The sequence below is a fragment of the Podarcis raffonei genome, chromosome 9 (assembly GCF_027172205.1).
Source record: "Podarcis raffonei isolate rPodRaf1 chromosome 9, rPodRaf1.pri, whole genome shotgun sequence".
NCBI classification, from domain to species: domain Eukaryota; kingdom Metazoa; phylum Chordata; class Lepidosauria; order Squamata; family Lacertidae; genus Podarcis; species Podarcis raffonei.
The window spans coordinates 77,642,960-77,670,769 of NC_070610.1; the positions used below are offsets into that span (position 1 = coordinate 77,642,960).

General features: G+C 45.3%; 2 protein-coding genes across 3 annotated transcripts in view; both read left to right on the forward strand.

Moving 5' to 3' along the window:
• LOC128420553 (CD209 antigen-like) overlaps positions 1-27,810 on the forward strand; it is a 128,316-nt gene that overhangs the window by 2,366 nt on the left and 98,140 nt on the right. The window lies entirely within an intron of this gene.
• LOC128420633 (uncharacterized) lies at positions 1,150-27,669 on the forward strand. The gene is made up of 5 exons (XM_053402312.1): positions 1,150-1,462; positions 14,868-14,966; positions 15,851-15,937; positions 20,569-22,222; positions 27,519-27,669. Exons 1-5 carry the CDS (start codon positions 1,150-1,152, stop codon positions 27,667-27,669), a joined length of 2,304 nt encoding a protein of 767 aa, XP_053258287.1.

The following is a 27,810-nucleotide window of genomic DNA, read 5'->3' on the forward strand; positions in this document are numbered from 1 at the left end:
AACAATTTTTTAAAATGCCTTGGAATCCATATGGAACATCCTTTTGGCTTAAAAACTGAGATTGATCCAGCAAAAGAAAATGGAAGACGTTTCAGTTATATTGGACTCAACAACATCTTTATGTTGGATTGTATAATATAATAATAATAATAATAATAATAATAATAATAATAATAATAATAATAATAATACTACAGTGGTACCTTAAACCTGACCCTGTACTCCACCGGGAGCCAGTGCAGTTGGTAAAGCACTGAACGAATGTGATCCCGTGGCAAGGATCCCGTAAGGAGCCTTGCTACGGCATTCTGAACCTGCTGGATTTTCTGGGTCAGCTTCAAGGGCAGCCTTAACCATGTAGAGCGAGTTACAATAATCAAGCCTGGAGGTGACCATTGCATGGATCACTGTGGCCAAGAAGGGTAAGGGACCAACTGCTTAATACGGCGGAGATGGAAAAATGCCACCTTTGCTGTGGCTGCAACCTGCACCTCCATGGAAAGGGAGGCATCAAAGGTTACACCCAAGCTCTTGACAGAAGGCACTAGCACTAACTGAGCCCCCGCAAGAGATGGGAGTTGGCTCCCCAACCCCATGTCGTCCCGACCCAGCCAGAGGACCTTTGTCTTCAAAGGATTTAACTTCAATCGGCTCCCACGCAGCCATCCAGCCACAGCTTCCAAGCATCTGGTCAGTGTGTCCGGGGCTGAGTCTGGGCAGCCGTCCATCAACAGATAAAGCTGGGTGTTATCAGCATATTGATGACAACCCAACCCAATGCTCCGGACAATCTGGGCAAGGGGGCGCATAAAGATATTGAAAAGCATCGGGGAAAGGATTGCGCCCTGTGGGACTCCACACACCAAGGAGTGCAGCTGCAACAACTCCATCCCTAGTGCCACCCTCTGTCCCTGACCTGAGATAAAGGAGCGCAGTCATTGTCAGACTGTGCCCTGAATCCCCATGTCGGCAAGGCGGTGGTCCAAAAGTTCATGATCGACCATATCAAAGGCTGCTGACAGATCTAAGAGAATCAGCAGTCCCGACCTGACTGACTGTCACTGCTCTATACCTAACGTGCTCATAGTCTTAATCTCCATTTGTTGTTGTCTGATTCTTTGTTGTTGTTTCACAGACAAGACTGAGAGGATGGGGAAGCCAGCGCCCGCAAAGCCGGCAAAGCCTGCAGCACCTGCAAAGGCTGCAGCTCCAGGAGGAGCAGAACAACCAGGAACTGGAGGTCTGTATACAGCACAGTCATATGGGATGAGGTGTCTCTTAAAGCAGCGGAATGCACGGGAAAGGGAAGTTGATGGGGAGACAGGTAGAAAGTGGAACCAGACATGTTGTGCCATAGAAACCCCAGGATTCAGCCCACTCTTGGCTGCTGGCTGTGGTGATCCTTTACTGTGTGCAGTCCAGAATGGCTCTACCATTAGGCAGAATGAGGCAGTTGACTCAGGTAACAGGTGCTGGGGTGGGTAGAGATATGAAGACCACACAAGCTGCACTGCACCTCCTCAGTTAGCCTGCTGCCCCATCAGCAGCATCAAAACAGAGCCCATGGCCAGCCCAGTAAAGCTTCTGTATGTGGAATTTGTTGGAGCCCCATACGACCCAGCTGTGATGGTTGCTCCTCCAACGTATCTTCGGAACCCATCCAGGCTCTCCTCTGATGGTGATTAACGACCTAAGCCTTTGAATGAGACTTCAGGCATGCACTCCATTGCACAGAGTACCCAGACAGCAGCAGAAGCAGCCAGAAATATATGCTACATTGCTACTTTATTTCTAACTACGCAAGACAGAAAAGAATATGTGTCTGCTCTCCGTGAGAGACAGAAAAAAAGGAAAGGTCAAAGAAACAGGAAACCAGTAACATCAACATCCGTCTCCCGTGAGACTTCCAACAGTCTGGAATGTCAACAGAGTCTTGTGACTCCAAGAACTGCACAGTGGCATAACTGAAACCTAACAGAATTATATGTACAGAGGGAGTATCTTGTCCAGGGGCATTGGGTATAGGAGGTTCAAGGGGCTTCAGCCATGTAAACATGTTGAGGCAGAGGTCCAAACAAGCTGCAATATTGAGGGGCTCACATCCCCAACCATCGATGGGCACCCTTTGTGTGCCCCACCCCTGCCCAGAAGACCAAGAGTCAAGAGGAGGCTGGGACAAGCGAGGAGATCTTCACCTTCTCTCCTCCCAAACTCCACCTGGCAATCCAGGAGTCGAGAGGGGCCTGGGAGTAGTGAGAACGATCTTTGCCTTCATTCCTCCCAGCCTCTGCCTGGTATCCTGGCAGCCGGGAAGGGGCTGGGACGAGCGAGGGCAAAAATCGCCTTCTTTGCTCTGCCTCCTCCTCCCTGCCCTATGCCACACTTATACAAATTTCCACATTTACAAAAAGAAAACACCCAAATACATTTATTCTTCAACTTCCTTTCCCCCCTTCCAGGGTTCCTTCTAATTATTAACCTCCTACTACTGCATATTCTAATCACTCCATATAAGTTACTCCATTTAAGTATAGCTTACTCCATATAATTTATTTCCTACTTTCTCCCAACTTAATTATATACTGCTGAATTTACTTTAATTCTACTAGCATTTTTATTTGCTAGTTATCAGAAAAGTTTCCTCCAGAACATCCTGCTGGATATGGATAATGGAGGATGACAGAGACTGCTCGCTCTGAGCAGCCTGATTGCCGTGAGGATCGAACAATGGGGCTCCGGCAAAGCACCTTCTCAAAAAGAGCCTGAAGGAAAAGTTCAGGTTCTGAATAATAATAATAATAATAATAATAATAATAATAATTTATTATTTATACCCCGCCCATCTGGCTGGGCCTCCCCAGCCACTCTGGGCGGCTTCCATAGAAACCAAAAATACAGTAAAATATCACACGTTAAAAACTTCCCTGAACAGGGCTGCCTTAAGATGTCTTCTGAATGTCAGGTAGTTGTTTATCGCTTTGACATCTGCTGGAAGGGCGTTCCACAGGGCGGGCGCCACTACCGAGAAGGCCCTCTGCCTGGTTCCCTGTAGCTTTGCTTCTCGCAATGAGGGAACCGCCAGAAGGCCCTCGGCGCTGGACCTCAGCGTCCGGGCAGAATGATGGGGGTGGAGACGCTCCTTCAGGTATACTGGACCGAGGCCATTTAGGGCTTTAAAGGTCAGCACCAACACTTTGAATTGTGCTCGGAAACGTACTGGGAGCCAATGTAGGTCTTTCAAGACCGGTGTTATATGGTCTCGGAGGCCGCCCCCAGTCACCAGTCTAGCTGCTGCATTCTGGATTAGTTGTAGTTTCCGAGTCACCTTCAAAGGTAGCCCCACGTGGAGTGCATTGCAGTAGTCCAAGCAGGAGATAACCAGAGCATGCACCACTCTGGTGAGACAGTCTGCAGGCAGATAGGGTCTCAGCCTCATTGCAGGAGGAGAAGGAAAAGAAAAAAGAAAGAGAGGGAGGGAGGGAATCAAACTGGCTCCAAGCCAAAGGCCAGGCGGAACAACTCTGTCTTACAGGCCCTGCAGAAAGAAATCAGATCCTGCAGGGCCCTGGTCTCATGAGGCAGAGCGTTCCACCAGGCCGGAGCCAGAGTTGAAAAGGCCCTGGCTCTGGTTGAAGCCAATCTAACTTCCTTAGGGCCTGGGACCACTAGGGTGTTGTTATTTATGGACCTTGAGGCTCTCCGTGGGGCATACCAGGAGAGGCGGTCCCATAGGTACGAGGGTCCTAGGCCGTGAAGGGCTTTAAAGGTCAAAAGCAGCACCTTAAATCTGACCCTGTACTCCACCGGGAGCCAGTGCAGCTTGAAAAGCACTGGGTGAATATGCTCCCATGGCAAAGACCCCGTGAGGAGCCTCGCTGCAGCATTCTGTACCCGCTGGAGTTTCTGGGACAGCTTCAAGGGCAGCCCCGCGTAGAGCGAATTACAGTAGTCAAGCCTGGAGATGACCGTCGCATGGATCACTGTGGCCAGGTCGGGGCGGGAGAGGTAAGGGACCAACTGCTTGATGCGGCGAAGGTGGAAAAATGTCCCCTTGGCTGTTGCTGTAACTTGCGCCTCCATGGAAAGGGAGGCGTCAAGGATTACACCCAAACTCTTAACGGAAGGCAATGGCACTAATTGGGCCCCTGCAAGAGAAGGGAGTTGGTCCCTCATCCCCATGCCATCCTGACCTAGCCATAGGACCTCTGTCTTCGAAGGATTTAGTTTCAATCAGCTCCCACGAAACCATCCAGCCACAGCTTCCATGCATCTGGTCAGTGTGTTCGGGGCCGAGTCGGTGTGGCCATCCATCAGCAGATAGAGCTGAGTGTCATCAGCATATTGGTGACAGCCCAGCCCAAAGCTCCGGATAATCTGGGCAAGGAGGCGCATAAAGATGTTAAAAAGCATCAGGGAGAGAATTGCGCCCTGCGGCACTCCACACACCAAGGAGTGGCGCGACGACATTTCCCTCCCTAGTGCCACCCTCTGTCCCCGACCAGAGATAAAAGAGCACAACCAGTTATGGGCTATGCCCTGTATGTTAGATATTTCCGTTCCACCTTAAAAGGGAGCAGGATGTTTGTATAACAGCCTGCGCGTTTCCTGTCTCACAGGATGTTTCTGTTGTCTGTTCCTTTCGTTTTCTGCTGTTTTGCCTGAGCAGTCGGAGCAGACGGTCATGTCTTCTCATGTTCTGACCCACGCTGAATAAACTGTAAATATGCTGTTCTGCTCTCATGCTGTGCAACTTTTGCTGTGTGAATTCTGCTGTTAGAGTGTGCACTAAGCCTGAGGCTTAGTGTCGCTAAATTGCTGGTACTGCGTGACTACGGGAGGTCGATGGATCGTCCGGCACCGAGCTTGGGGGCTCAGATGGACTTTATCTCCCTGGCAGTATCCCAACAACAGGTTTCGGGCCCAGATTCACGGCACTTGCAGGAGAGTAAGACAGCGACAGACTGCTGAAAGGTATGTTGGAAAAGCGAAAGCAGAGGCTTTTCTGTTTGCCGCGGAATACGTCTTTGATGTCCGGCAAAGACTAATTGGCCTGGGAGCCAAGCCAGAGGCATCGTGATTTATGGGCTGCCGAGATAAGCCATTTTTGAAGGCATAACGGCTCACGTAAAAAGCTGGAATGGAGATTTTCCAAGTTTCGGAGGCCACTGAGTGCCCAAAGTTAAATCGGCACAATTATCAGACCTGGGTAGAATGGTGTGAGAGTTTGCTGCGTCAGTTTGGAGTCTGGCATACTGTATCTGAAGCCACTCCAGTTCCTCGGACAGAGAAATGGCAGGGCCAGAATTTGAAGGCCATTGATATAATAGTCTTATCCGTCTCTCTGGAGGAAATAAAGACGCTTGCTGGAAATCTCACGGCACGTGACATGTGGGATGCTTTGAAAAAGGCCCACCTGCCAATCACCCCAGCCCAGGGTTTGAATGCATCGGAGGTCCTGGCTGTTTCCCAGAATGCTAGTGAATGCAGGGATGCTGAGGGCACCGGTTGCAAGCTGCAGGGGGAGCAGACTGCCACATCATCCCAGGCAGCATTCCAGCCTCCAGAGGGAGCCAAAGAGTCGGCTGCTGAGAGCTCTGTTTCTCGTGAGAACCAAGGTCAAAGCCTTTGCAGAGGCCGGAAGGCCAGATGTAAACAAAGGATAAAGCCTGCAGATGGCCAGGAGCGGGGGGGGGGGCAAGTTGCAAAAGCCCACGCCAGTGGAAAACAAGGCTATGTTTGCTGGCACAGCTCCACCAAAGGCTAAAGGCACGTCTGATGGCCAGGAGCAGGGGGGCAAGCTGCAAAAGCCCACGCTGGTGGAAAACAAGGTTTTGTTTGCCAGCAAATCTGCTTCGAAGGCAAAGGCCAGGTTTGTTATTGACTCTGGGGCCAGTCGCCATCTCGCGAAGGACCGCCATCTGTTTATCTCCTTCACACCTCAAGATGGAGAGATCCACCTGGCTGATGGAAGGACTTTGCAAATTGCAGGAGTTGGGACTGTGAAACTTGCAAGTCTGCACACTACCATCAGAAATGTACTTTTTGTTCCAGGAGCTGCGGACAATTTGATTAGTGTCCCACAGCTGACTGGGCGTGGTTTTGAGGTTTCCTTCAAGAGGACTGTCTGTGTCATCAGAAAAGGCAAAGAGGACATGTGTCATGCAAAGTTGATGGATGGTTTGTTCTGTCTAACTTATGATGACAATGCTGTTATATCTAATGCTGATACTTGTTGTGTTGCACAAACTAACAAGGTTCTTCATGCAGGATGTATTCATGATGCACATAGAAGATTTTGTCACTTATCTTGGCAAGCGCTAGCCAAGATGCCTGGGTTGGTTGAAGGTTTGGACATCAAACCCTGTAAATTTCACATGAAATGTGTATCTTGTGCAGAGAACAAGGTGAAGGTTGCTCCAAAAGGCAAGGAGTCTAGCAGGCAGGCTTCCAAACCCTACCAGCTAGTTCACGCAGACCTGGTGGGTCCTCTAGCGCCCTCTTTGGGAGGAGCAAGGTACTTCATGGTTCTAATTGATTCTTTTTCCAGGTACATTCATGTGTTTATGCTCGAGCAGAAATCGCAAGCATTTCCTAGGTTCAAGGCATTCTGTGCTTGGTTGGAGAATGCTCACGGTAAACATATCGGCTGTCTGTTTACTGATCGAGGCGGGGAGTTCACTTCTCAGCAGTTTGAAGCTTTCCTGACTGAGAAGGGAATCCAGCATGACTTGTCAACGCCTAGATCGCCATGGATGAATGGGCTTGCGGAGAGAGCAAATCAAACGTTGCTGCAAGGAATAAAAACCTTGTTGCATGATGCCAACCTCCCTGAGAGGTTTTGGGGGGAGGCTTTGGCGAATTTTGTTTACACTTTTAATCGCAGACTGTCATCACCTATTGGCTGCACTCCCTATGAGAAAATGTTTGGTAAGAAACCTAACACCAAGCACTTGAGAATCTTTGGTTCTGACATGTGGGTACACACCCCACAGAGCAACAAGCTTGGGAAGCGTGGGGCACATGGTTTGTTCATGGGGTACGAAAAAGGTGCATACAGGGTATGGATGACTAACTCTAAATCCATAAAGTTCACAAGGAGTGTTGAGTACAATCCTAAGTGGGGGGAAAATGTGGGAATTTTCCAGAGTTACCCAGAGGAGGATGAAGGTGATGTGAAGAAAGCAGATCATGCTGAGAAAGCTGAGGAAACTGAGGATGATGATGATGATGATGATGATGATGATGATGATCAGAGTTCGGATTCCAGTTCAGTGGGCGGCGCTGCTGCTGGTGTCAGTGACAGTGATGACACAGCAGACTACAAAAGCGCAAAGGCCTCAGTCAGAACGTCTGATGAGTCTGACAATGAACTGGAAGAACCACTGTTCACCATTGGTCACTTTTCTCCTAAGAAGGAGGAGATGAGTCCAGAAGACTTGCGTCTGGTTCGCAGGTCTGAAAGGGCGACCAAAGGCAAACCTCCGAAGAGATTTGCTGATGAGTTTGCTAAGACGGCAACTGCTGTTCTTAGTAGCTCAGAGAAGGTGTGGGAACCTTCAAGCTTCAAAGAGGTTCAGGAGTTAACCTCTAAAGATGCTGAGCCTTGGCTTAATGCCATGAAGGCTGAAGTTGATTCCTTGAACAGGAACCAAACTTGGGAACTGGTACCGGTAGTCCCAGGGATGAGACTGGTTGGCAGCAAATGGGTCTTCAAGGCCAAGACAGACCAGAATGGCAAGGTTGTCAGACACAAAGCCAGATTGGTTGCCAGAGGTTTTTCACAGGTACCAGGGCAGGATTACCACGAGACCTACTCACCCACGGTCAAATATGAGAGCATTCGGCTGATGCTCAAGATCGCTGCGGAGGAGAAACTGCATGTTTCCCATCATGACATTAATACAGCTTTTTTGTACGGGATTTTGAACGAGCAGCTGTACATGCTTCCACCTGATGGAATGCAGATACAGAAGGGAATGGTCTGTAAACTGCGGAAATCCTTATATGGTCTCAAGCAGAGTGCCAGGTGTTGGAACACAAAACTCACTGAGACATTGCTCTCTCTAGGTTTTCACCAGGGCAAAGCTGATCCATGTGTGTTTGTCAAGGAGGAGGGGCAAAACAAACTGTATTGTTTATGTTTTGTTGATGATCTTCTGATGTTTTGGAAGAATCAGGCTTTTTACCAAAGCACCCTAGCTCAGCTGAAGGAGCACTTTGACATGAAGGATCTTGGTGAGGTATCTAACTATCTTTCTCTGCAGGTGGAGAGGGACCAAGCAGGTAATTTTCTGGTACACCAAACACAGAAAATTACTGATGTATTAACCAGGTTGAATTTGGTTGATGCAAACCCAGCAGACACACCGATGGTGACAGGTTACCAGGTAGATAGTACTGCTGAAGCGTTTTCTGACACAACGCTGTACAGATGCATTCTAGGCAAGTTGAATTTCATTGCTAGATGTTCGAGACCTGACATTGCTGTAAGCACTAACCTGCTGAGCAGACATGCTAACAATCCTACTGTTCAGGATTGGAAAGCTCTGAAGCGCATAGCCCGGTATTTGAAAGGGACTATGCACTACAGGCTGAGGTTCACCAGTCAGAAGACTGGAGGTCTTGAAATCTTTGCAGATGCAAGTTTTGGAAGTGACACCACAGATGGTACAAGCACTTCTGGAGTATGCTACATGTACAACCACTGCCTGTTTGACTGGTTGTGCAAAAAGCAGACAACAGTGAGCCTAAGTTCCTGTGAAGCAGAACTCAATGCTCTGTCATTTTCACTCATGGATTGTGAATGGTTGATGCAACTGTTTAAGGACATTGGGGTTTCTGTGAAATGTCCTATACAAGTGTATCAAGACAATAGATCTTGTTTGGCTTTGCTGAACTCGGAGAGTTGCAAGCAAAGGACCAAGTACTTGCAGATTAAGCTACATCGTGCAAGAGAGTGTATTCAGAAAGGACTCATTCAGGTGTCCTACATGCCAGGAAATGAAATTCCTGCTGATCTGTTGTCTAAGGTTGTTAACAGAGAACAACTTAAGGTTTGCGTACAAAGGTTGCAATTGGGTTGAACCACAGGTACTACAGGTTACACGGAAAGGGGGAGGATGTTAGGATATTTCCGTTCCACCTTAAAAGGGAGCAGGATGTTTGTATAACAGCCTGCGCGTTTCCTGTCTCACAGGATGTTTCTGTTGTCTGTTCCTTTCGTTTTCTGCTGTTTTGCCTGAGCAGTCGGAGCAGACGGTCATGTCTTCTCATGTTCTGACCCACGCTGAATAAACTGTAAATATGCTGTTCCGCTCTCATGCTGTGCAACTTTTGCTGTGTGAATTCTGCTGTTAGAGTGTGCACTAAGCCTGAGGCTTAGTGTCGCTAAATTGCTGGTACTGCGTGACTACGGGAGGTCGATGGATCGTCCGGCACCGAGCTTGGGGGCTCAGATGGACTTTATCTCCCTGGCAGTATCCCCACGTCTGCGAGGCGGTGGTCCAGAAGATCATGATCGACCATGTCAAAGGCTGCTGACAAATCTAAAAGGATCAGCAGTCCTGACCCGCCTCGATCCAGTTGTCTACGGATATCATCTGTTAGGGCAACCAGAGCCGTCTCCGTCCCAAAACCAGGACGGAAACCAGACTGAAATGGATCTAATGCCGATGTTTCCTCCAGAAACCTACCAAGCTGTTCAGCAACCGCTCTCTCAATTACCTTACCCAGGTATGGAAGATTTGAAACTGGGCGGTAATTGGATAGGTCTAAGGGATCTAATGAAGTTTTCTTTAAGAGTGGACACACCGCAGAAAGACATTTCTAAATTTGTCTGGCAGGGGAAGAAGCCTAGAATAAAATTTAAGATATTAACTGATGTAAAGGAAAGGGGTGGATTTGCCCTGCCAGACTTCAAACTCTATTATGAATCAGCAGCATTCTGCTGGTTGAAAGACTGGCTGCTTCTTGAGAATACAGACATTTTGGATTTAGAAGGTTTTAACAACGTTTTTGGGTGGCATGCATATTTGTGGTACGACAAGGTTAAAGCACATAAAGCATTTAAAAACCATATTGTCAGGAAAGCATTGTTTAATGTTTGGATTAGATATAAGGATCTATTGGAAAATAAAACCCCAAGGTGGTTGTCACCAATGGAGGCTAAGGCTCAGAAAAAACTTAACATGGAGGCCAAATGACCAAAATATTGGGAAATTTTGGAGCAAGAAGGGGACAGACTGAAATTGCAGAGTTTTGAGAAATTAAAAGATAAAGTGCGAGACTGGCTTCATTATTATCAGATAATGGAGGCTTACAATTTGGATAAGAAAGTTGGTTTCCAGGTGGAAAAATCTAAATTGGAAACAGAATTGTTAGAACCCAAAACTAAAACTTTGTCAAAAATGTATAATTTGCTGTTGAAATGGAATACTCAGGATGAGACGGTTACATCTGTAATGATTAAATGGGCACAAGACGTTGGACATAATATTATGTTTGCTGACTGGGAACAGTTATGGACCACTGGGATTAAATTTATGGCATGCAATGCCTTAAGAGAGAATATTATGAAAATGATGTATAGGTGGTATATGACCCCAGTCAAGCTTGCAAAAATCTATCATTTGCCCGATAATAAATGTTGGAAATGTAAAGAAAATGAAGGTACATTCTTTCACCTTTGGTGGACGTGCCCTAGGATTAAGGCTTTTTGGGAAATGATATATAATGAGTTGAAAAAGGTATTTAAATATACCTTCTTTAAGAAACCAGAGGCCTTTCTCCTGGGCATGGTCGGCCAATGGTGTCAAAGAAGGATAGAACGTTTTTTATGTATGCCACGACAGCAGCAAGAATACTCATCGCAAAGTATTGGAAGACGCAAGATTTACCCACTCTGGAAGAATGGCAGATGAAGCTGATTGACTGTATGGGATTGGCAGAAATGACTGGCAGAATCCGTGACCAGGGAGAAGAGTCGGCAGAAGAAGATTGGAAAAAATTTAAGGACTACTTACAGAAATATTGTAAAACTAAGGAATGTTGAATGATGCTGGATTGAAATTAAGTGGTTTCTAGCTGTAATGGTATAAAGGAATACGAAAAAATGGTTCTTTATAAGTAAAAATTTAAGGTTATAATAACTTAAGATGTTGGATAGAAAATAAGGTGTTTTTATAAGCTGTAATGCTTTGAGATAAGGATTTGCTGAACAAATAATTTGAATTGGACTACAAGAAGGGGAGGTATGAGGAGGTCAGAGAAATATGTTATTGAAAATTAAGTATTACGAACTATATGTCTTTTTAATTTTTTTGTTTGTTTTTTGTTTGTATAAAAATTGAAAATTTTAATAAATATCTTTTAAAAAAAAATAAGAGTGGACACACCACTGCTTCCTTCAGTTCCCCTGGGAATGTCCCCGTGTCAAGGGACAAATTGATAATTTCAACCAGGGGGGTCCGCGCAACATCTGGACACTCCCTAATCAGCCAAGACGGGCACGGATCAAGGAGGCAGGTGGTGGGCCTACCAACTTGGAGGAATCTATCCACATCAGTAGGGAGTATCCGATCAAAATGGTCCAACACTGGACCTGAAGTCAGTCGAGGGGCCTCCAGTTCAGTCACTGTATCTAAATTGGCAGGGAGGTAACGGCGGAGCAACAAGACTTTCTCCGCAAAAAAGCTCGCGAATGCCTCACAGCTGTGGGTTGAATTTGTGCTTAAATTTGGTTGTCCTCCTAAGGACGTTATTGACCTAATTATTCTAAAAAGTTGTGCCGGGCGAGAGCTAGCGGATGCAATGGAAGCTGCAAAGTAAGATTTCTTAGCAGCTTTCATAGCCATCTCATAGGCTTTCATAAGCGTCCTATAAGATGTTCTTGAGGCTCCGTCACGAGTCCGTCGCCATACTCGCTCTAGCTGTCTGAGATCCCGCTTCATTTTCCAGAGCTCCTCAGTAAACCAAGGGGCCCGGTTTCGGCGGGGTCGCAGAGGGCGCTTAGGCGCGATCTCATCAATGGCTGCCAAGAGCCGGTTATTCCAGTCCTCAACAAGGTCATCTAATGAGTCGCCAGGAGGAGCAGGGTTCCGCAAGGCTTGTCGGAATCTATCAGGATCCATCAGTTTTCGCGGACGAGCCCAAATAGGTTCGCCACCCGAGCCGGGGAGGAGCGGGAAGTCAATCTTGGCTTTCAAAGCGTAGTGATCAGACCATGGCACTTCCATAGCGGGGAGCATGATCACATCTATGCCAGCCCCAAAGATCAGATCCAGTGTGTGGCCTGCTTGATGAGTGGGGCCCAAAACAAACTGGGAGAGCCCTAGTGTTGCCATGGAAGTCACTAGGTCCAGAGCCTGTGAGGAGGGAGCGGCATCGGCATGGACGTTGAAGTCTCCCAAAACCAGTAGGTTTGGGAACTCCAAGGCCCAGCCCACCACCACCTCTAGCAGGTCTGACAGGGTGGCTGCAGGTGTGCTGGGTGGTCGGTACACCAGCCAGACAGCCAAGCTCTCCTTGGTGCCCCACACGAGACCAACACATTCAATGCCGGAGATCGCCGGTGATGTCAGAGCTCTGAAAGAGCAATCCTCCCGGAATAACAACGCTACTCCTCCCCCCCGACCCACAGTCCGCGATTGATGGAGGACAGAGAAACCTGGGGGTGTTATCTCATGTAGGGAGACTACTTCCCGTACCCAGGTCTCCGTCACGCAAGCCAGGTCAATCCCCTGTGAGACAAAAAAGTCACGCATGGTGGCAGTTTTGTTGCCTATGGACCTGGCATTGCACAGCACCAATGACGGAGGTGGGTAATCCTTGCTCTCCCTACCCTCATCCCTTGGGATGGGGCGTAGATTGGAAGGGGTTCGAGGATCACTGCATCTTGAAACCCTTCGTCGATAGAGATATCTAGCCCCACCGCCATTCCTCCCTAGCCCTTCAATTGTGGAAATCCTAGATCCCATACTAGCCTCCCCAATAGATGGGTAACATCCCCTCAATAACAAGTCATCCTTGGGCCAGGACTCCTGGGTCAAAATGGTATGGGAAAGAGGTGGAGGTCTGATAGGGTAAGTATCCCTAGAAGATAAAACCCAACCAACCGCACCCCAAGCGGGGGGGACAGTCCCGTGGTGTTTCATTAACTGTCAATCCCCCTCTCCCTCCTGGGTTAATTGGAGGATTGTTGGTTCTATCTGTGGCTGTGGAAGTATTAATGAGGTATGTGTTATAAAATGTGGATCACTGGCCAACAAAGAGCCAGATTCGAATTCGGAAGATCTGTCCATCCTGTCTCGCCAGGAGTACAGTAGAGAAGGCTGATCATTCTGATAAGTATTTGGAACATTAGGCAAAGGTCCAGATGTAGAGTTGGTGCTGGATATCTCCAGATTGTCAGCAACATAGTGTTCTTTAGGTGTTGTTGCCATAGAAATGTCGGAGGCGCCAAATTCCTCATCTAATTTGGTGTCGTTTGAAAAGGGAACAGGGAGATAGAGAAGTTTCCTCAAGTAGCAAGGCATCTCGCCTTGCTTTCTCCATCTGCTTAGCATCCCAAGGACCCACCTCCTGAACCACTGAATGTCTCTGGCTAATGGCTACCACAGTGTATGAAAATCCATTTTTCTGGGGTGGCAATGATATGTTGGCTACTGATGGCTAAAGCAGAATTGTCTTTCTTCAAGCATCTGGTTTTCAGAAGTTTGTAACCTTCGTGAAATCTCCCACGGGTGAATACATTGTCGTATTTCTGATGATCCTCTTTACTGCGTTGACACTGCTGCTTTTCCTGCTATGTAAGTACATAACTGGCCTACTTTGCTACTACTGTCCTGGGCTTTGCTTGAATGCCAATAGCATTTCCAAAAAGAGATGGTAGGATCCAGTTTCCATTTACTCCATTTACCTGCTCTCTTTGATATCAGGGAGGAAGTTACAGCTGTCACCCATTGAAAGCAATGGCACTGTTTTGTTCTCCCTGAATAAGTGAGTTCCAGCACTTGGAACAGAAGCACAGGCTAACACAAGTCCCTGGGACACCCTGGGCAATTCCCTTTCCCAGTTGCCATTCTCTGCTCCTTTCCCAACTAATCCTCATTTGCTGGGGGAGAGCCCCCATTCCTGATCCTCGCCAGCCTGCCCTCTGCTAGGGCTCCAGTCCCTTGAAGGAAAGTGCTTGGGGAAAACAGGCTGCAGAGGATAAGGCCATGGCCAAAGTGGGTGGGTCCAGAGCCTACCTAAATATCTAGATATATGCAGGGCCTTTTTCAGCTGGAATTCATCAGGACTCTGTTCTGGCCCCTCTCAGGTGGGTGTTGTTGCCATTTTAAGAGAAGAAGGGAGGCATTCATGCTGAGTTCCAGCACCTCTTTTTGTAGAAAAATAGCACTGGATAGATGAGCCCTTGACCTATTTGCACACCTAATTCATTTTCAAAGGGCACTCAAAAGTAAGCAAATCTCAGGTGGAGGGAATCAAATGATCCAAGAATTTGCATATTTAAAGCATGTGGCAGAGCATGAGGCAGCCTGGCAAATGCAAGACTGTAGGACAAAGAGGACAGGTCTATCTAGACAACCAAAAAGCTAAAGCTCTCAAAGGAAGGCCAAACCATCTGATGACAGAAGTAACAGGCCAAATTGAAACAGGACTTCAGATCAGCAGGGCAGCCGCTGTCAAGGGCAGAGAGCAGAAAATAATAATAAATGTCATATTCATGTTTTTGTTGATTTTATTTCTTATCTGCGTTACAAGTCAGCAATTTAAATTCAATATTAAAAGCAGTTTGAAACCAATTATCCCCTCCCCCAGGTAGTCAGACAATTTAATCATTTCTTTTCTGCCTACCTCCTCCTTAGATCAAAGGGAACTTAAAAAAAGGATGGAGTTTCAAATGGCAATGGATATGATTCGGACCTTTGTTGTTGGGCTTGATACAATCCATGAAGACAAGGATGGTAAGCATTTTTTTATGCACATCCTCACTTTTGCTAGACCCTGTTTAATTTAAGCAGGCCTCAATTCCTTTAGTTCACTTTGGGATTCATATTGTGTAAGCAATACATATATTCAATGAAACTCATCACCCAATAGAGTTTATCACTGTTTCATTGCTTAGCAGGAAGAAAAGCAGATGGTTGTGATCCTCACATCCCCCCACTAGAAATGCTGTCCTTTCCCATCAAACTGTAATTCACAATGTTTGTGCTGCTGCAAGATTTTAGCACTGGCACAAGGGAACTTTGCCCCCCCTTCTCCCTGCATGCCATCACCAAAGCTGCTCTCCAGGGTGAGGAACAGATTGGAGGGAAAGGGGCGGACGATTGCATTGCACAAGGAGAAATTCCTGCACTGACATAATGTCCTCCTTAGAATTACGTGGAATGCAACCCAGTATTCATCAGAAAAAGCATTTTGGTGCCTCTATTTTCTTAGATCTCACAAAGCATAATAGAAAACTGCAAAGTATTCTTTGTATATACGGCTTTACTGTGGAACTCGAGGTGGGAATTGCTTTGTGACCCTGTGATTCCCAGCAGAAAAGGAGGACATAGGAGAGGAACATTAGAGATACTTCATGAGCCACTTATAATATGAGAATAGGATAGTGGATTGCATGGGTCTTTGGTCTGATCCAGCTGCAGGATTCTTCTGAGGCTTTTCATTGGTGATCTCAGCCACAGAGAATCAAGTCTGTCCTCATATTCATAAGAACCCGATCCTTGAGCTCTGCTTCTTGTTTCAGGCTAGAGTGTTTAAAAATGTTTGAAAATGGTTTCTTAATATTTGCAGACTGTTATTTCAGATACTCTTTTGCCTTGAACTATTTCAAATCTTTTAGACTTCGGAATACTTGCTGTGGCTCAAAACAAATCAGAGGAAATGCGGTATCTTGCCAACAAAAATGATGAACTGCAAAAAGAAATTGGTAAGATACCTTACAATGCTGAAGAATTGTAGTACAGTGGGAACCTGCCCTGATTCTGCCCCAGCTGAAAGCCCCTCCTCTAGCTGAAAACTCTTAGAGCCAGAGCAGAGAGCTGCCGTCCTTTGCATCCAGCCACCCTAGGAAAACAGAGACACTCAGTTCAACTCTCCTGACCTTTTGAATTGATTTAGTTCTATAGGGAGGAAAGAAAAGACTTTGCCATTCTTTGCTATAATAGAGACAATCAAAACAGGTCAGCTAAAAGACCTGTCCTTTATTATTTTCACCCATGAGAGCCCCGCCTCTGCAAAGACAATCAAAAGAGGGCAACTGAAAGGGCACTCAAGGCCAATTGTGTCAATGGCCCAAGCCAAGGCAGGGGGTCTTCTGGGTGGTTGCGCTCTTCTTATGGCACTCCCTGCCACCAGATCTCAAGGGGGGAAAAGAACTATCTTACTCGCAGAAGACATCTGAAGGCAGCCCTGTTCAGGCAAGTTTTAAATGGTTGGTGTTCAATTGTGTTTTATTTTTTTGAAATTCACCCAGAGTGGTTGGGGGCAACCCAGTGAGATGGGCATATTATTATTATTATTATTATTATTATTATTATTATTATTATTATTATTATTATTATTATTCGGATGTTCCAGAAATCAAGATCAAGATCAAGATCAAGATAAATTTATTGTCATTGTCCATATATACACAGTATACACAACAACGAAAATCAAACACCCACCCAAAGACCGGGTTCACATACACATTTGCACGTATCTCCAACATTCTCATCCTATTCAGACATAATCTATAAAGCATAACATAATCCAGAATATAACATAACCTATTTAAAGGCATAACATAACCTAAAACCTATCTCATTCCTTCCTACTTCCTGCTTGCTATTTCTTGCAACTGGCCCTAAGATCATTATTTAGTGCAATCAGAGCTCTTGGATAGAAACTATTCAGAAGGCGTGTGGTTCGTGTTTTCATTGTCCTATATCTTCTGCCCGAAGGCAACAGTTCAAAGAAGTTGTGAGCAGGATGGGTGGGATCTCTCAGGATATTGTGTGACTTCTTCAAAGTGCGAGACGTGAAGATCTCATCCAGGGTTGGTAGTTGGAGCCCAATAACATTCTGGGCAATTTTAATTATTCTCTGTAAAGCTTTTTTATCCGTTTCAGAGCTGCTCCCATACCACGATAATACACTATAGGTTAAGACACTCTCAATGGTACTGTGATAATAAGACAGAAGTAGGTGCTGAGATAGATTCAGTCCCCTGAGCATTCTCAGGAAATACAACCTCCCCTGCACCTTCCTCACAACCATATTAATATTTGCAGTCCATGAGAGGTCCTCAGAGATATAAATGCCCAGGTATTTAAAACTACCAACCCTCTCCACCTCCTCGCCATTTATGTGCAATGGTAAAAATACACTTTTCTTTCTCCTAAAGTCAATTATGAGTTCTTTGGTTTTTTTGGTGTTAAGCATAAGATTGTTTTCTTTACACCATTGAATTAACCCCTGTACTTCTTTCCTATAAGCAGTCTCATTGTTCTCACTAATGAGCCCCACCACCGTTGTATCATCCGCAAATTTGATGATTGTGTTGGACTTATACAGTGGGGTGCAATCAAATGTGTACAGGGAATAGAGAAAGGGACTTAGCACACATCCCTGAGGGGCTCCTGTGCTTAACACTAGAGTAGAAGAATAGTGAGGTCCCATTCTCACTGTCTGCGGCCTATCAGTCAGGAAATTCCTTACCCACAGACAGATCTTCTGATGTATACCCAAGTTGGTCATTTTAAGAAATAACCTGTCTGGCAGAATTGTATTGAAGGCAGAACTGTAGTCCACAAACAACAGCCTTGCGTAGGTTCCCTGTCGTTCTAGATGACTCAGTACAGTATGGACAGCGATGGAAATAGCATCATCAGTAGATCTGTTTCTTCTGTATGCAAACTGGAACGGGTCTAGAGTGGATGGAAGACCAGCCTTAATATAATCTAGCACCAATCTCTCAAAACATTTCATAACGACAGATGTTAAAGCTATTGGTCTATAGTCATTGAGAGATACCACCACTGACTGCTTGGGGACTGGCACTATAATCGATGTCTTCAGGCAGGTAGGGACAGAACCCTGCAACAGGGATAGGTTAAAAATGTCCGTAAATACCCCAGCTAATTCTGCAGCGCAGTCCCTAATAACCCGTCCCGTGATTCCATCCGGTCCAGCTGCCTTCCTAATGTTAATGCTCCGAAAGGCACGTTGTACGTCAGAGGTCTGTAATAAAAATGGTTGTCTATCAGTAGTAGTTTCTGATGATGTGCTGGTAGCCAATGCTGTAGTGACGGTAGTTCCAGTTCCCACCTCAAAGCGACTAAAAAATTGATTCAGTTGATCAGCCAGGTGCGCACTGCTACTGGCCAGCCAAAGCTCAGCAGGAGCACCTGTCAGAGCAGTTGGAAAATCCCCCAGAGCCATTTGGAAGCCCACTGGATCCATCCTGTCAGCTCAGGCAGGGAGACTGCTTGGCAGCATAGCAGGTGGTAAACCAGCAGAATCCCTCATCTGTCCCAGTTGCCCAATGCCAGGAACACACACTCTAGATTTCCCCCCCCCCCCCCGCAACTGGACAGAGAGCCTGTAGAGAGAAAGAGAATTTTGATAAACCACAACTACTCCCCCTTCCCAACCTTCAAGTCTGCCCTGATGCTGCCCTGAGTATCCAGGTGGAAACAAGTAGGTGAGGTTCTTGACTGCACTCCCTGTTCCAGCTATGCCCACCCAGGTATTTACTGCACCATCAACATGGGTTGAAGAGTGAATGTTTTTCTTGTTTTAAGATTTCTGAGCTTCCTAGATGAATATATGTTATCATGCGGCGACAGAAATGAACTTAACAAAAATAATTGAAATCTGCACAGGCATACAAGGTGGTTCCCCTTAAATTCCCTATCTTGTTTTCTTTTTCTGTTCTTCCTGCATATCTGGCTTGACTCGAAGAGCACCTTATTGAAAACTTTAATGATGGTTGGATTATATATCAAAGGACAATGTATTTGCTTTCTCGTGACCAAGACTCATGGGCAGATTCCAAAAAAAAATGTGAGAGGGAAGGTGCCCAGCTCATGTCTGTGGAAACAAGGGAAGAACAGGTGAGCATCAAAGCTAAGTATAGTTAAGGCAGGGGATCTTCTAGAGCCAAAGGGCTCCTATCATCACTATCCATTTAGGAAGGTTACATGTACCTGTATGCAGCCAAGACAGCAACTCCATCAGTCAAGCCAAGGGGTGGGAGGGGCAGGGAGAGCTGCTACCATCTGGGACTCAGTAAGGTTTCTTGGAGCTCTAATAGAATGAAAATGGCAGTCAGGAATGAGATCTTCAAGGAGGAGGAGGAGGAGGTGTAGATACTTCAGAGGCATGTATCTCTTGGATTCTCTGTAAATTCTTCCTCTGCTCTTTGAGATGTATTGAGTGCTTAGAAAAAAATGGCTTCCCTCACCACGCTAAGCTTCTGGCAGGAGAGTATCATGGAGATGACTCTAGAGGAGCTTGCAAAGTATATCCTTTTCCCAGCCCCTTAGCCCTGGCAGAGGGGCTACTGGGGTGCTGCAGGGCACAGACATAGGTGAGATCTCATCATCATGCCATCAAGCATACCACAACCAGACTGATTCCAGTGTCTCTGGAACCAACAATCAAACATGGATGCAGAAATTGGAGTATTTGACACACAGGTCACTGTCCTGCTAGGTGGTTCCAAGACCAACTGTTCTCTGGCACAGTCATTTACAGTATCTGGAAATTATGACTCTGTGTCATGACTGGAAGACATATGTAGCCAGTATTGGTGAGGGCAGGTGAAGTTACCCTTCACTACAATATTTCCTCTTAGGGATGCTTCCTTGATTCCATCACCATCATCTTCGTCATTCATCATCATCATCATCATCACCATCACCATCAGCATCATAATTTTGATCAGGGGGACAATACCACAACCACTATACGAAATTATTATTGGTGATGGGAATACAATGTATAGTTTTGATCACTTTCCCCCCAAAATTTGGATTGCATCTTCAAATGTGATACCTACTCCTTTTAAAATGTGTTTGTTTTATGCCTGTTGAATTTCTGTAAAGGGCTATAGTCTCCCAGAGAAAGGGACATTGTCTTAAAATATTTTATTTGTTCTTTCTCAACACCCCTACCCTAGTATTTTATAAACAGGCAAGTACGAAACCGTAACAAGTTTTATTGGTTTGGAGTCTTTAAAGACTCGGCAACAAAGAAATGGAGATGGCTGGCAGGAATAGAGGCTTTAGTCACGTAAGTTTCTGCAGAAACATTTGTTAATGGCATGCATTCCAAGAAGTTGCAGATTCTGTTTACGTAATTGATCCTTTCCCTCTCCAGATATATTTTGCCATGCACTTTTCTCTACTACCAAAGACCTACATATGTACTCCTCCACATCATTGCCCAGATGAGTGGCTGCTGCTTCTCACTAGGTTGCAGAGGCAGGAAGGCTCCTCTTCCTGCTTCTCTAACCTAGTGAATGTGGTGATTTGGAAGAGGCTGAAGGCATGCTTTTAAATGGTTTGTGCTAAGTCCAATGCTGTAAAGAAAAATATTGCATAGGAACCTGGAATGTAAGAACCATGAACCTGGGTAAGTTGGAGGTGGTCAAAAATGAGATGGCAAGAATAAATATTGACATCCTGGGCATCAGTGAACTAAAATGGATGGGAATGGGTGAATTCAGTTCGGATGACCATCACATCTACTACTGTGGGCAAGAAACCCGTAAAAGAAATGGAGTGGCCCTCATAGTCAACAAAAGAGTGGTGAAAGCTGTACTGGGATGCAATCTCAAAAATGATAGAATGATCTCGATACGAATCCAAGGCAAACCTTTTAACATCACAGTAATCCAAGTTTATGCACCAACTACTGGTGCTGAAGAAACTGAAATTGACCAATTCTATGAAGACTTACAACACCTTATAAAAGTGACACCAAAGAAGGATTTTCTTCTCATTATAGGGGATTGGAATGCTAAAGTAGGGAGGCAAGAGATAAAAGGAACAACTGGCAAGTTTGGCCTTGGAGATCAAAACGAAGCAGGGCAAAGGCTAATAGAGTTCTGTCAAGAGAACAAGCTGGTCATCACAAACACGCTTTTCCAACAACACAAGAGACGACTCTACACAGGGACATCACCAGATGGGCAGCATCGAAATCAGATTGATTATATTCTCTGCAGCCAAAGATGGAGAAGCTCTATACAGTCAGCAAAAACAAGACCTGGAGCTGACTGTGGCTCAGATCATCAGCTTCTTATAGCAAAATTCAAGCTTAAACTGAAGAAAGTAGGAAAAACCACTGGGCCAGTAAGATACAATCTAAGTCAAATCCCTTATGAATACACAGTGGAAGTGACGAACAGGTTTAAGGATTTCGATTTGGTGGACAGAGTGCCTGAAGAACTATGGATGGAGGCTCGTAACATTGTACAGGAGGCAGCAACGAAAACCATCCCAATGAAAAGGAAATGCAAGAAAGCAAAGTGGCTGTCCAACGAGGCCTTACAAATAGCGGAGGAGAGAAGGCAAGCAAAATGCGAGGGAGATAGTGAAAGATACAGGAAATTGAATGCAGATTTCCAAAGAATAGCAAGGAGAGACAAGAAGGCCTTCTTAAACGAGCAATGCAAACAAATAGAGGAAAACAACAGAATGGGAAGAACCAGAGATCTGTTCAAGAAAATTGGAGATATGAAAGGAACATTTCGTACAAAGATTACCATAATAAAGGACAAAAGTGGTAAGGACCTAACAGAAGCAGAAGACATCAAGAAGAGGTGGCAAGAATACACAGAGGAATTATACCAGAAAGATATGGATGTCTGGTACACCCCAGGTAGTGTGGTTGCTGACCTTGAGCCAGACATCCTGGAAAGTGAAGTCAAATGGGCCTTAGAAAGCACTGCAAATAACAAGGCCAGTGGAAGTGATGGTATTCCAGCTGAACTATTTAAAATTTTAAAAGATGATGCTGTTAAGGTGCTACACTCAATATGCCAGCAAATTTGGAAAACTCAGCAGTGGCCAGAAGATCGGAGAAGATCAGTCTACATCCCAATCCCAAAGAAGGGCAGTGCCAAAGAATGCTCCAACTACTGCACAATTGCACTCATTTCACACGCTAGCAAGGTTATGCTTAAAATTCTACAAGGAAGGCTCAAGCAGTATGTGGATCGGGAACTCCCAGAAGTGCAAGCTGGATTTAGAAGAGGCAGAGGAACCAGAGACCAAATTGCAAACATGCACTGGATTATGGAGAAAGCTAAGGAGTTCCAGAAAGACATCTACTTCTGCTTCATTGACTATGCAAAAGCCTTTGACTGTGTCGACCACAGCAAACTATGGCAAGTTCTTAAAGAAATGGGAGTGCCTGATCACCTCATCTGTCTCCTGAGAAATCTCTATGTGGGACAAGAAGCTACAGTTAGAACTGGATATGGAACAACTGATTGGTTCAAAATTGGAAAAGGAGTACGACAAGGCTGTATTTTGTCTCCCTGCTTATTTAATTTTTATGCAGAATGCATCATGCGAAAGGCTGGGCTGGATGAATCCCAAGCTGGAATTAAGATTGCTGGAAGAAATATCAATAACCTCAGATATGCAGATGACACAACCTTGATGGCAGAAAGTGAGGAGGAATTAAAGAACCTTTTAATGTGGGTGAAAGAGGAGAGCGCAAAATATGGTCTGAAGCTCAACATAAAAAAAACGAAGATCATGGCCACTGGTCCTATCACCTCCTGGCAAATAGAAGGGGAAGAAATGGAGGCAGTGAGAGATTTTACTTTCTTGGGCTCCATGATCACTGCAGATGGTGACAGCAGCCACGAAATTAAAAGACGCCTGCTTCTTGGGAGAAGGGCAATGACAGGCCTAGACAGCATCTTGAGAAGTAGAGACGTCACCTTGCCAACAAAGGTCCGTATAGTTAAAGCCATGGTTTTCCCAGTAGTGATATATGGAAGTGAGAGCTGGACCATAAAGAAGGCTGATCGCCGAAGAATTGATGCTTTTGAATTCTGGTGCTGGAGGAGACTCTGGAGAGTCCCATGGACTGCAAGAAGATCAAACGCATCCATTCTTAAGGAAATCAGCCCTGAGTGCTCACTGGAAGGACAGATTGTGAAGCTGAGGCTCCAGTACTTTGGCCACCTCATGAGAAGAGAAGACTCCCTGGAGAAGACACTGATGCTGGGAAAGATGGAGGGCACAAGGAGAAGGGGGCGACAGAGGACAAGATGGTTGGATAGTGTTTTCGAGGTTACCAGCATGAATTTGACCAAACTGTGGGAGGTAGTGGAGGACAGAGGTGCCTGGCGTGCTCTGGTCCATGGGGTCACGAAGAGTTGGACACGACTAAACGACTAAACAACAACAACAACAAGTTCAGCTTCAAAAGGACTTGCAGGAACCTAAAGCCGAGCAACACTGTCAGCTGGCAGTTTAAGATAGTTCATGGTTCCCTTTAAGTATCTAACAACTCTTTTCAGCTTGTGTTGATGCATTGATAAGGTCAGAGAAGATCTCGCTCATCCACAGTTTGGTAGTAGAACAGGTAGTCCGGATTAACAGAGGGTCACCTTCTATTTGTGCAATGTCTCCTGGTATAAAATCCATTGACATTCATCTCTATTGATGCACCCAATACCAACCACTAATCCTTTTTGGCAAAGGTATTGAGTAAACTTTACAAACGGGCCGTGGGGTTGTATAATACTAGCTGGGAAATTAAACCCTGTATGCCAGCGGTTCCCAGTTAGCTAAGTACTGCAGACCCCTTCGTTTTCAAAAGCCACACCGTACCTTTCAACATTTTGATATCTCTGTAGCAGTTTTTGTTATGTGAATGACATGATGGAGCCCCTGGGTGGGTTGTCCGTGGACCACCAATTGGGAACCACTGCTGTTTGTGATCTTAGACTTGATCAAAGGGCAAATCTCATAGAATCATAGAGTTGGAATAGACCACAAGGGCCATCGAGTCCAACCCTCTGCCAAGCAGGAAACACCATCAGAGCACTCCTGACATATGGTTGTCAAGCCTCTGCTTAAAGACCTCCAAAGAAGGAGACTCCACCACACTCCTTGGCAGCAAATTCCACTGTCGAACAGCTCTTACTGTCAGGAAGTTCTTCCTAATGTTTAGGTGGAATCTTCTTTCTTGTAATTTGGATCCATTGCTCCGTGTCCGCTTCTCTGGAGCAGCAGAAAACAACCTTTCTCCCTTCTCTATGTGACATCCTTTTATATATTTGAACATGGCTATCATATCACCCCTTAACCTCCTCTTCTCCAGGCTAAACATGCCCAGCTCCCTTAGCCGTTCCTCATAAGGCATCGTTTCCAGGCCTTTGACCATTTTGGTTGCCCTCCTCTGGACACGTTCCAGTTTGTCAGTGTCCTTCTTGAACTGTGGTGCCCAGAACTGAACACAGTACTCCAGGTGAGGTCTGACCAGAGCAGAATACAGTGGCACTATTACTTCCCTTGATCTAGATGCTATACTCCTATTGATGCAGCCCAGAATTGCATTGGCTTTTTTAGCTGCCGCGTCACACTGTTGGCTCATGTCAAGTTTGTGGTCAACCAAGACTCCTAGATCCTTTTCACATGTACTGCTCTCAAGCCAGGTGTCACCCATCTTGTATTTGTGCCTCTCATTTTTTTTGCCCAAGTGCAATACTTTACATTTCTCCCTGTTAAAGTTCATCTTGTTTGTTTTGGCCCAGTTCTCTAATCTGTCAAGGTTGTTTTGAAGTGTGATCCTGTCCTCTGGGGTGTTAGCCACCCCTCCCAGTTTGGTGTCATCTGCAAATTTGATCAGGATGCCCTTGAGTCCATCATCCAAGTCATTGATAAAGATGTTGAATAAGACCGGGCCCAAGACAGAACCCTGTGGCACCCCACTAGTCACTCTTCTCCAGGATGAAGAGGAACCATTGATGAGCACCCTTTGGGTTCGGTCAGTCAGCCAGTTACAAATCCATTGAGTGATAGCATAGTCAAGACCGCATTTTACCAGCTTCTTTACAAGAATATCATGGGACACCTTGTCAAATGCCTTGCTGAAATCAAGGTAGGCTACATCCACTGCGTTCCCTTCATCTACCAGGGTTGTAATTCTGTCAAAAAACGAGATCAGGTTAGTCTGACATGACTTATTTTTCAGAAATCCATGCTGACTATTGGTGATCACAGCATTCCTTTCTAGGTGCTCACAGACTGTTTGCTTAATGATCTGCTCCAGAATCTTGCCTGGTATTGATGTCAGACTGACTGGGCGGTAATTATTTGGGTCCTCTCTTTTCCCCTTTTTGAAAATAGGGACAACATTTGCCCTCCTCCAGTCTGCCAGGACTTCGCCTGTTCTCCAGGAATTCTCAAAGATGACTGCCAGTGGTTCTGAGATCACATCTGCCAGTTCTTTTAATACTCTTGGATGCATTTTCTCTGGCCCTGGAGACTTGAATACATCTAAACTAGCCAAGTATTCTTGTACTATCTCCTTAGTTATTCTGGGCTGTGTTTCCTCTGCTGAATCATTTGCTCCAAATTCTTCATGTCGGGCATTGTTTTCTTTATCGGAGAAGACTGAGGCAAAGAAGGCATTGAGGAGTTCAGCCCTTTCTGTGTCCCCTGTTTGCATTTCACCATCTTCTCCTCTGAGTGACCCCACTGTTTCTTTATTCTTCCTTTTGCTACGAACATACCCATAAAAGCCTTTTTTGTTGCTTTTAACCTCTCTAGCAAGCCTGAGCTCATTCTGTGCTTTAGCTTTTCTGACTTTGTGTCTACACGTGCTGGCTATTTGTTTGAATTCCTCTTTGGTGGTTTCCCCCCTTTTCCATTTTTTGTACACATTCTTTTTTAATCTTAACTCAGTTAAAAGTTCTTTAGATAGCCACCCTGGCTTCTTTAGGTACCTTCCATGTTTCCGTCTCATTGGTATTGCCTGACGTTGTGCTTTTACTATCTCCCTCTTAACAAACTCCCAGCCATCATGAACTTCCTTTCCTTTTAGTATTACTCTCCATGGGATCTCACCCAGCACTTCCCTAAGTTTTATGAAGTCGGCTTTCTTAAAGTCAAGAAATTGAGTCCTAGTATGCTTGGCTGCTCCTTTCCACTGTATAGTAAACTTCAGAAGAGCATGATCACTCGCGCCTAATGATCCTTCCAGTTCTACCCCACTAACCAGGTCATCAACATTGGTTAGGACCAGATCTAAAATGGCTGTTCCTCTTGTTGCTTCTCCCACTTTCTGGACAATGAAGTTGTCTGCAAGGCCAGTGAGGAATCTGTTTGACCTTATGCTCTTGGCTGAGTTTGACATCCAACAAATATCCGGGTAATTGAAGTCCCCCATTACTACTATCTCCCTTCCTTTTGCATGCTTGGCCATCTGTTCCAGGAAGGCATCATCTATGTCCTCCGTTTGGCTTGGGGATCTATATAAACTCCCACAATGAGGTCTCTGTTATTCTTCTCTCCCTTAATTTTGACCCAAATGCTCTCACCCAAACATCTTATGGGAGTAAAAAACAACAACCACCTACTACAGCATTACTAGTAATATCAATTTAATAGATTCACAGAGAGCTAAAAATGAGGGAGTTATAGAATACATTTATTACAGAATTTTAGTGCTGTGTAGTGGGACTTGATTCAGTACACAATGGACACTGGAGAATGCAAGTGACAATAAGAGTGAGGCTAGGGTGATACCTTTGTCAACTATGGGTAATTGATTAAAGTAAACTTAGAACCATCATGTTAGATTTAGATAAGATATATATGTGAGAAATATCATATCATTTCAATCAACCCTATAATGGCTTTGTGGTTATAGAATTAATTTTGTAATTCATTTGAGGACATAGCCATTTTTGTTTCTGTATAGTGTCATTGCTCTCCTCATGCATGGGGTGGGTGATGGATGTGAGATGAGGTGGATGAAGACGGATGCAAATCTAAGAAGGTTTTAATATGCTCAGAACAATCACTACTGTGCTAACTCAGCTACTTGAGAGAGTAAGGATCTGTCAACACCCACAAGAGTCCAAAGCAGATCTGAGGAGGATGTGGGTGCATATGGAAAGGAGAGAGGGCCAGTTCCTTTGCAGAAATGGAAATCCTGGCAATAGCAGAAGTACTGCATTGGATACTGCCCAAACTAAACTGACTGACAGTTCTTGTGTGTACCTCTGAGCCTTCCAAAGTGACAGCCTCACTTTTTGTAGTTTCCTATGAGAAATCACTTCATGTGAAAAGAAAAGAGGCAGTCTTGACCCACAGTTGTTGTTGTTTTCCTTACATGGTTAGAATTCTAAAATCTGGGGAGAAAAATCCATCCCAATTGTGGGTAGATGTTGAGAAAGAGCTGGACATCTTTTTAATGGTAGAAGGCATAGGGAGTGCGTGAGGAAGTAGACATCCAATCTTGATTGATCAGTGCTGCTCTTTTCTTTTCAGGTACTGGAAAAAAGATGAGCCTAAAAACGAAAACAGAAACCACTGTGCTGCAATAGGCCTTGATTGCGATAAGGATTGCTGGATAGCATTACACTGTGAGCAACGCATAGGGTACATTTGTAAGAAGGTGCCTAGTGATGCTTGGCTCTAAGAAGACACTTTAAGATGAACGAAACTGGATCTCACGATCACTACACAAAAACAAAACCAGGAGATCAAACAAAACCTCACTGTTTTAATGCACAATCCACACTCTGCCATCTAGATTATATGACTCTTTGGCATCAGCACT

What these genes read in the sequence shown, in the direction of transcription:
- LOC128420633 (XM_053402312.1), top strand. Translation starts at nt 1,150, where the DNA reads ATGGGGAAGCCAGCGCCCGCAAAGCCGGCAAAGCCTGCAGCACCTGCA. An exon ending in AATCCATGAAGACAAGGATG is followed by an intron (nt 14,967 to 15,850) that starts GTAAGCATTTTT and finishes CAAATCTTTTAG; the next exon opens with ACTTCGGAATACTTGCTGTG. An exon ending in TGAACTGCAAAAAGAAATTG is followed by an intron (nt 15,938 to 20,568) that starts GTAAGATACCTT and finishes GTTTGTGCTAAG; the next exon opens with TCCAATGCTGTAAAGAAAAA.